This window comes from Danaus plexippus, chromosome 23 (assembly GCF_018135715.1).
Source record: "Danaus plexippus chromosome 23, MEX_DaPlex, whole genome shotgun sequence".
NCBI classification, from domain to species: domain Eukaryota; kingdom Metazoa; phylum Arthropoda; class Insecta; order Lepidoptera; family Nymphalidae; genus Danaus; species Danaus plexippus.
Genome location: NC_083551.1, coordinates 3,830,791 through 3,841,300, shown reverse-complemented (window position 1 = coordinate 3,841,300; position 10,510 = coordinate 3,830,791). Strand labels below are relative to the sequence as shown.

The 10,510-nt window shown below is 29.2% G+C and overlaps 2 protein-coding genes across 2 annotated transcripts; one reads left to right on the top strand and one right to left on the bottom strand.

Moving 5' to 3' along the window:
• The first annotated feature begins 1,232 nt into the window (after positions 1–1,232).
• Positions 1,233–3,284, top strand: LOC116774991 (uncharacterized). The gene is made up of 4 exons (XM_032667780.2): positions 1,233–1,587; positions 1,737–1,918; positions 2,275–2,613; positions 2,959–3,284. Exons 1-4 carry the CDS (start codon positions 1,274–1,276, stop codon positions 3,174–3,176), a joined length of 1,053 nt encoding a protein of 350 aa, XP_032523671.2. The 5' UTR covers positions 1,233–1,273; the 3' UTR covers positions 3,177–3,284.
• Positions 3,285–4,944: 1,660 nt separating this feature from the next.
• LOC116774707 (uncharacterized) lies at positions 4,945–6,612 on the bottom strand. Its single transcript, XM_032667440.2, has one exon. The coding sequence runs from the start codon at positions 6,449–6,451 to the stop codon at positions 5,681–5,683; it is 771 nt and encodes a 256-aa protein (XP_032523331.1). The 5' UTR covers positions 6,452–6,612; the 3' UTR covers positions 4,945–5,680.
• Positions 6,613–10,510: the final 3,898 nt, after the last annotated feature.

Here is a 10,510-nt window from a genome sequence, read left to right as displayed (position 1 = left end):
CGACAACGGTGAAAGTGGAATGACTAATGTTAGCAAAAGGTCAATAAATATGCTGTCAGCGAAAATGAAATTTAAGTAATATGACAAAAACTTAATGCCCAAAAAAAATAATGGGTCCATAACTCAATTTATCAAATTTTAAAATATACTTGTTATTAAAACGAAATTTGTTGTTAATTTAAAATAACAGCAGCAGTTCCAATTAAATTTAAAGATCTCAAACAGATGAATGTCTGAAGCTTGATTTATCACGAGAAGTTTTTATTTCACTGTGACTTGTGTATTTATTACGTTAAGTAAAAACAATGAGACGGTAAAGCAAAACGAGAATATATTACGTCATTCAAACAAAACTTTTACTTAAGCCAAACCGGACATATAACTAAAAATAATGGATTGTCGACTTTCACTTCCCAATACGTTTTACGTAACAAACGTCTTAAAACCGATATGACTTTAACAAATATTAGCCCTAATTGCGGAAGGCAATAGAGCTTGTAGTTCTCTAAAGTAATAATATATATATAGACATTTCTAGTGATACGGACAGGTTGTTAAACAATGAAGAGGTCAAAGGCCTAACAAGTTAATGGCAGGTTATTTTTATGGTTGATGAAAAAAGATTATGTATAATTTTTAATGTAGGACCAGAAGGTAATAACTCATTTTGGAAAGTTATATGTAATTATTATATAATAAGGTTTTTTTTCATTAAATTGGATTCATAAATAAGTTTTTTAATAAAATAAAATTGAATTAATCCAATAATTGGAGATTAGAGTTTTATGAAAGGATAACCTGGAATTTGGATTTTTCATATAATTTAAATCAGGTAACAATAATTTAAATCGAATGCTTTTAACATAGTCTCAGCAAAATATAAAAAGGTTCTCTTAAGGATCTCAGAGATGGTCTGACGTCATCCGGATATAATGCTTTTTCCCATATTGTTGAAAATATAAAACAAAACGACCAGAACATATATATTGTACAGCAAATAAACGGTATTCTATAGATATGACTAATATTACATAAGCTATGTAACATGCAAATAACACTCTCACAAGAATCTTGCAATTCAAATTATCCGCAACGAATTTTCACCTTATTGTTAGGCCAGTCGTGGGAAACATCCCGTGACGGGCTCGGAAACAATGGCAAAGTTCATTCGTACATATCAAGTAAGTCTATAAAACTGTGCAAGTTTTGTTACAATAAAGTATACGTAATATTCGAATCGGTGCACACACATCTCTTTGGACTTAAAATAACAATGTCCCCAAAGTTTTTAACGAAACTCACTGTTGTAGTAATTCTGTCTGTAGTTGTGGAGATTATACCAATTCAACTGCAAGAAGGTGAAGACTTAAAAGGAAATAATATAGATGGATCGCAACTGAATCAGTGTTTAAGTGTGTCTGGACGTTCTGAAGTGGGTGTTTGTTTTGGGAAGGAATTATTAAATACGTTAAGTGCTTATGACGAAACAGATACCTTCAGTTTAGCCACTGGGGTATCATTTGTTAGAGATGAAAAAGGTCCAAGAAGTATTGGAAACTTTTTGGACAAGGATCCTATGGATATTCGGTATCAGCTATTTTAAAATTAATTGTCATTATCACTCCTTACCCCAATCCAATAATTCCTATGTAAAAACCCTTACTATCTTATAAAATATTGAGCAAAGTTTTAGCATTATAATTTATAGAGCAGTGCAAATAATAACTTTATTTTAGGTCCGTCATGGAAGAAGCTAGCAGTCTTATTTCAAAGCGTTCTCTGCACTGGGATCTGGGGGTTGTATATCCAGGGCTAGTTTTGAGAATCGGACCAACATTAGCGAATGGAATTCTTGAATTTATAATTGATCCGAAAGTAAAAGAGAGAAGCTATCACAGTCAAGGAGAAATGACGACTCGTAAGATTTTACAAATACATTTTTTTTTTATTATAATTTCTAGGCTTTCAATATATTCTTTTTTAAATTTAAATATATAAAAATCACTATAAAATTTACATACCAGTAAAATAAATGTATATTTGTTGTAAAGAACGCCATCTATGCGTTAATTTCAAAACTACACACTTGAAGGCCTTCGCATTGAACTTGGATGTTGCGCCATCTTTTGTTTGTGGAGAACGTTTTAAAACACGCTTTGACTACAAGTTAACGAAATACACAGAGTGTATATAAATACAGAGATTGTTACGTATTAAAATAATTATATTGTTATACTAATAAAAAAAAACTAATTCAAGTATTCTTTTTTTCAGGACGCCTGCTTACCCGAAATTTATTGGTACCATTTTTATTGGGTTTTAAATTTCAATTATCTACTTTATTACCATTGTTACTGGGGGTTGTTTTGTTAGCCAGCAAAAAGGCTTTCTTATTAGCAAAATTAGCATTTTTGGCTGTTACATTATTTTCGGGAAATTTCGGTTCTAACAGCCATAGTAATCAGTGGAATTATGGGGGATTTGGGGGTTTAGGGTCATATAATCCAATTCTGTCTTCATATACTTCACATGGGCATGGAAACTGGCATGGTCATGGTCATGGTCATGATCACGATCATGACCACCACTATCATAATTATCATGGTTCTGAAGGTACATAAGTATTCAATAAAATTAATGTTATTTAACTTTTTCTAGAAGACAAATATAAAGTAGCTTAGATAGGATACTAAACACCGTTTATATAAGAAAAAGAGACAATTTAAAATTGCTTTATTCTGTTCTTTAATGCCTATAATAAATTTTTAAGCTACGCATTCCTTAACGTCATGCACATGGCCTATAAAAAACTTTTAAATACAAATATGGCAGCACATAGAACTTTCTGAATCTTTTGGCAATAAATATTTTGTAAGTTTTAGATTGCTTTGATTCAAAGCCTCAGAAAATTCTCATTCGACATTTGTCCTTTTTTCGGAATATCACTATACATTTCAGGTTACCATGACAACAGATATCCTAACTCTGAAGATTACTACTATAAGAGCAATATGAAATCTATTCAACAAACAACCGCAGCGCCTATAACACCGGAGGAATTAAAAGAACGATTTGACAGATTGTTCGTCACCAAAAAGGAAATTAACGATTCCAGGGATGAGAAAAAAATTAAATCGACAAGGGACTTCGCCTGGACGCCCATTAATGGCAGATAACATAATTAAAAGGACAATGAATTTTATGTATCTAGTCAATAAGTCTCGCTTTCAGTTTAAAGATGTTAACTAATTTATATATTTGCTTCCAATTAATTTCGTACTTTTCTTTATAGTAAATATTAAAGATTTTTATCTTAATATAAATAACTTTCGTTTTATTTGACCAGGATATTTAGTACGACTTAGATTGCCGAGCATAGTTAGCTATTTCATGCTCTGAATAGCGGGAAACTACAATTGATAGTCTTTACTTTGATAATGAGATGTAATGTAATATCAATAAAAGAAAACTAAATATGTCCCAATCTTCTTGTTTGTATGAAAGCAAAATTAATAGTTCTGAATAAATGAATTCCAAAACAAAGTCTTACATACCAATAATTTAAATCCTCATTACATGATTTCTGTTAATGGGTATATAGACCATCTCATATCGAATAATTTTCATAACTTTCAACTTTTTTTTATCTCCTGCATTGCGTGATAATACTACATGCTTAGATACATATTTTGCGTGCTCCAAGAGATTCTAAGCTTTCTCAATATTTCTTATACCAAGTGTATTGGACTAATTACGTGTGTGGATGTGCTCCACTACCTTATTAGTTTTGATAACGGACCTATCTGCGGACAAAAGTTCTATGAATACAGTTCCAATAATGTTAAATGTACTCGATTAATATGATTGGTCGGAAAATAAATTATTGTGAAGAATTTTTTTCTTTCATCTCATAGGTCAACTGTTAGTGGTATCTTTGGTATTTTTTTAATGACATAATTGATTAACCACTTATTTGATATTTGTCAGTTGGTTTGCAAAATTTGAGAAAATCATCAATTTAAAAACAGCAACCTATTTTTTTTTTCTATCTGTACCCTATTTGCAATTTCATATTGTATATAAAATAGGTTTCATAGATTTGAACCATAACATAACTACTTTACATAGCTGTTTATCAAGCTTGCATTTTAAATATTGAAAAAAAATATTATAAGCGTTTCATTTTCGATCATTTGTATGTCTTATTTAAAGTAATATCTAAACAATAAATTTAAATAGCAAAATAATATCCAAAAAGGACAAAACTAATTTAAATACACGTATATATTAAATAAATTATAAGGAAAATTGGTTTTTCTCTGAATATTATAGAATTAAAATCTATAGATCTTTTGGTCTATACAGACTCCATCTCTATCAGACTATATAATTCATCTCCATATTTAAATAATGTTTAATCTTGATAATATATAAAATATTTATGTATAAAAACTCTCTCTCTATCATATTTATATGTATTTAGATATAATTACAAAATTAAGACCTCTCTATCTCTAAGCCTTTACTATATTTCAGATAAAGGATATTTAAAAAATACTAAAAATGTCCGTGTATATGAAAATTCGTTGAAAAATTTATAATATATAATTATACACGTTTTAGTCAATTGTTGGCATAAAACAAGTAATTCCATGCATGCATGATCATTATAATTAGGAAATAATTTTTACTTTTACTTAATTTTAGTGTTTTATGTCATTTGAGTAATTTAAATTATAATAGTACTTACAATATATGTTAGTCGAGTTATAATTTCGATAAAATATATAATTAATATCTTTATTTATAAAACTTGTTTTGTATTAAAAACCCAAGATAATCATTGGAATAATTAGGTATTAATTAATTCAATAAACAAAATATTTTCTTGAAATGAAACACGAATCCACCAAAAAAATATATATATTTTTAATCGACCCTCAGTATTCGGTATATTTTAATGAAACAATTTGACAAAATTATATTATTTCCAGAATCATATAAATATATTATTAACTATTCATTTATAAATATTATTTTAACGGAAGTATGTTTAATAAAAATATTAATAGTCAATATTATATCAAAAGGTACGCTTGTAACCACCATGTCGTTTGACATATATATACTAGTATATTGAAATACATACATAATTCATTAGGATCGTTGATAAATAAATTGTTGAACTTAAAATATAAATAGCAACGCACCAAAATTATAAAACTATCTATATTACTTACCCTATTTCTACAAAATTGGACAAATGGAATAAATATTCACAGTACCCGTCGACTTATTTAACAATATTTAATATGCAATTCATGTGCTTTTATAATTTTATCATAACTTATAATATTTTAAGCATTAATAGTATTTATAATAGCCTTATTTGGTGCAAAGATATGAATAAAAGATAAACTTAATTAAAACATTTATAACTATTTACATAATACTAATTATTATAGGCATTCCTGCAAATAACTATTTGGATTAAGCATTTTTTAATATCTATTAATTAACATATACACTAAAATAAATTAAAAGTGTCGTAGATAACATGTCTCCTGTTGGCAAGGGAAAAAACCGAAAAATTTCGGATGTTAGAGGTAATTTTATTTAACTAAGAATCTATGTCGTCGTAATATATTAAAAGAGTCGTAAGTCATCTTCCAGATTTTACTTATTGTTGCGTTTTAGCGTAAGCTCTGTAAGCTCTTTCCTGAGCTGCTGCCTCTTCTTCAACGCTTCGTCTATAGTGACCTCCAGGTCCGGTCGTATCGAAGTCGCTACCGTAATGTGACGAAGAATATGTATGACTCTGTGAAACCTGAGGATGCTTAACAATCTCGTAAGTAGTTTTCTCGTGTGCTTCTCCACCAGCTACAAGTTTCTTCAAGCCGATGATAGCAGACAGTAGTAAAGCAATTTTACCGATCAATAACGCCTTACCAGCTATAATAGCAATGGCTTGGAAAGCAATTGCCAAAAATCCTCCTTTAATAGCTACTCCAGCTAAAATTGGGCCCATCATTTTCTTTAACTTACTTCTCGCTTCATTCATTGATCTTCCAATATCTACACCAACTTTTGAAGGTGAAATCACAACACGGTGGGTCTTAATCAAATTTCCTATTTCAATATCTAAAAGCTCGTCAACTTCATTTGAATTCAAGGAATTTAAATTGCTTTCTGGAATCGTGGAGGGAAAAGCTCGTCCTTGATCTGTAGTTCTTTTAAGGTAAATTCCATCTAAAATCGGAAGTGTTTCTGCTCTTGCCGCTCGACCAACAAGTTTTGCTGCCTGAATTTTAAAGCATTTAAGGATTTCTTGTGAATTTTCGCAATTATCATACAACCTCCTGATGAACTTCACCCCAGTTTCCAAGCTATCCGCAGAAGTTGACCCCAAGAAGACACAAAAGCACAGGACTATTATTCCGCGGGGAACCATTTTGTTTTATACCGCGGCTGTCCTGTTAATGTCACACGTGTCCAGACAAAGCGCTTGCGCCTATTGAAATGTGTAGAAACGACATGAACACTGGCATTTATCTATTTTCACCGGGAACTGCATTTATCTATAAATCTTTTAGAGCGTGCAATCGTTGCATCGTATCGTCGTGCACTGAGGCGTGTATGTGCATGTCGATTTATCTCTGTATGTGTGAGCCATCGATGTGTTGGTCAGCGATGGTCGATCTTGTGGATGCATGGTCATTGTCAAGGTCAATGAAAGTTTCAGGTTTTTTATAAAAATTCTATGTACAAATGGTCAAAATTTACACATAATATTCTTAATTATAAAACAACAACATTTAACGATTTTAAAGAATTTTTTTATAGTAAATTATAAACTTACTATCTTCGAATGACCAAAGAACTGCCATTTAATTTGGATTTAGAAGGTGAAAAGTTATTTGGAGTATGCGATAAGTATATAGTAAATCTAAACAAATACATTTGTTTTAAATCATAAAACTTGAAACTTACAAGTAAAATTATTACTATATGAGATCTAGTTAAACGAGACATTTTGATAATTGACTAAATTTAAATAACTGACTGCGACACCGTACATGGGATGCGTTCTGAACTAAATGACTATACAATCAAGCAATTTATTTATAATATGCGTAGATCTGGTGCAAATAAAAGACATTTAAATAGCATACCCACAAAAAATATGCATAAATTTATAAAAATTTGCATATTATTTGTATTTTTATATGGGCCTGTTCTTTACGGGATTTTGATTTGATTTGAAGACGTGAGAGTAAAAATATATATTTTATATGAAGTGTTTATCTATGTGTATAACAAGGAAATTCCTTACCATTTTTTACTTAATCTGTATACTTTTATTAACAATTCTTTACACTTTAATATTAGCAACATAAATACTTCAGAGATACATCAGCATCATATGTAAAGCTATAAAATCAGTTCCTCCATACCCTCATTGACCCGATACTTTAACTTACATATAAATCTAAATCTTCAATAAAATTTTCATTTCCTTTTAAGTAAAAACAAATAAACATTTAAGGAAATAAAAATTCTGTTATATATTAGCCTTATTCTCATCAAGTAAAAGCCTTATAAGAGCCTTGTATTAACTATGAACAACTAAAAAATAACATGTCCATAAGTCATTTATTATATTGGCATTTGTTTAGAAATTAGATAATAATTATTGTGTAACTTGAGACACGCGAGACGACAATAATTGTATTAGATTCTTGTGCGAAACAAAAGGTACTTAAAATTAATAACATGTCAAATTAAACACAAATAAGAATGTCAAAGAAATGCATGATATGATTTATGAAGTAATAATAGTACTGCAAATTAAAATCAATTCTATCCAAATATATTTTGAGTCGTAATTCGTTTTAATTATTCATATTTAATATTATTGGAGTTTTTTTTTAATATAGACACAATTTAAATTTATAATGGAGGAATTAAAGATTAGTCAACATTTATTTCAAATATTGGCGCATGTCCTGAAACAGCTCTTAAATAAGTTTTAAATTATTATTATAATAATAATTTTTGTAAACAAAATAAAAATATATGAAAAAAATTCTGTATATTAATTCAGTTTTGCGTTTAAAAACCTGTTCAATTAACTTCGTGATATATTCTTTAAATAACCTCAGTGAATGTGCCAAGTGCAAGGCTACGAGCTTTATATAGCGTAAACGAAAGTGTGTACAGCCACAGGCGATTATAACGTGCAGTGGAATAAACTATTAAAACTTTTTGTTATATCATTTTAAAATTGATTTTAATTATTGGTCTGATGTTTGGATAAATATTGCGTTATACATTTTTTTTTTAAACACATTTTTAGGACGATCAAGATAACTATGATTTATTGCTGCTCACGTTAAGCAATATATGTATTTAAATATATTAGTTTAAGGGCTATTTCTTTTATAAACAGTATTTTATAATTGCGAAAAAAATCTTTAGAGAGACACAATTTTTTATTCAATATATTCTATAGTAATAAAAGATGTACACTGTGTTTATTTTTCTCATTTAATTATTAGTCGCTTCGTGACATATTTCACTCTTTAGTATACAAAACTTTCCGTAGCCCATTTTAATGAAAAAAGAAAGATAAGCACATGAATTGAATAGTGATTTGAATTGTCAATAAAAAAAATTCTTACTCATCTAGCTTATTTTTAAGCTTTTACTTTATCTTTGCCCCTTTCTTAGTTCTAAAATAAAGGAGCTTTTAAAGAGATTATTATTATAATTTAATATGAACACAAAATTTCCTTTGTCTATGCTATGACGCCGGAAGAACAATTACGCACTCACAGAGAATCTAGAGCACTAGGCCTTGGATAACTTCGTTGTGTACTATCCCACAAAAGGTTTTATCCATTATAATGTGTGAGAATATGAGAATAGCAAAAATTTTAACTGTTCCATCCAACTGGATTTAATTAAATCAGCGACATTCAAAGTATTTTTTATAATAAAAATAAATTTTACTACTTTTTGATTTCTTTTGCTATCTACGAAGTTATTTAATTACCAGTTAAACGACGTTGACTTTCTATGTATCAGCAATAAATAAAAAACATTAAACAGAAGATCAAAAAATATTTCTTCTAAGTTAAACTGTCCATATATCAAGTGTGGATATTCTTATTTTTATATTTTCTAAGGTATTTTGCAAACTTGGTAGAGGTTACGTGCCTCATAGCTAATGACATCTAACAAAAAGCGATACAGCTACATCAATTATTCTGTACATGACTGATTCTCTATATAATCACCTCCATGTCCTCATGTCAGACCACGAACTCAATAAAGTTTATGTGTACTGTAATAAAAAGAGCCTGTATTTAGTCAAATGATACTAATATTTTCGATTTACTACGTGTTACTTTATTATTTATAAAGGAACATACTCACTACGTTTCGGTTACTTTGCAGCAATCGTGATCACGGGCAGACGAGATGTGAATGACTTATGAGTGTATTATACTGTATTTAGTTTATACGACAAAAAATTACTGGAATAGATTAATAAATATGAAAAGGTTTTTCCTAAATAACGCTTACAGTTTTTGTTAAGATTATTAAATGTTTAGATTGGTACCAAGAAATATAACAATACCAAAATATGCTCAGTCTCCCGAAACGTTTATGCACTGGCACCAGTACTAAGAACAATGGACAATCATAGCACCCAACTGACGCGTAATTATAGAAAATGTGAAAAGTCAACTTGTACAATTTTTCAAGGTTGTGTGTCTTCAAATTGGTGTGACCGTTGTTTTCTTGCGCGTCTCGAATCTGGTACGCAATTTATTTGATGATGGGAAGAAAGGAATCTTGGATTTTAAACCGAGATGACGTCATTTTCCAAATTCTTATACGAAACATAAATTTAAAAAGACAAGTTTAGATTTTAGATATTAAATTTGATTTCATTTAGAGAAAAAATTATTCTTATAAGTTATAAAGTGGAATTTCATTAAGAAAAATAAGAATGTATGAAAATTTCATCTCGTCTGCCCGTGATCACGGGTGCTGAAAAATAACCGAAACGTCGGGTATATGTATAAAAATAATAACAATTGCATAGCAAATCCGAATATATTAGTTTTATTTCAATGAATACTCGCTAAATTCTTAGATCTCATTATTCAGATTATCTTCTACTACTGCATTTTATATTTATCTCATATTTAGGCATGGTCCTTTCTTAGCGTTTAGACAAAACATAGTTCAGGCTTCTAACAAAATGTTCTTCACAAACCAATTCAATAACAATAGTAATATAAAAGTCTATACCTAAATGATGAATAAATGTTTCTTTTCATATTATATTTTATTGTTTTGGCAACAAATGTATACATAAATTTTTATAACATTTTTTACTACTTTTATTGCAACAATTATGTGATTAACGTATGTTAAGTAGAGAAAGCAAGACTTTTACCTGAGAAATTAAAATTCACTTGTAATTCATAGTGATCAA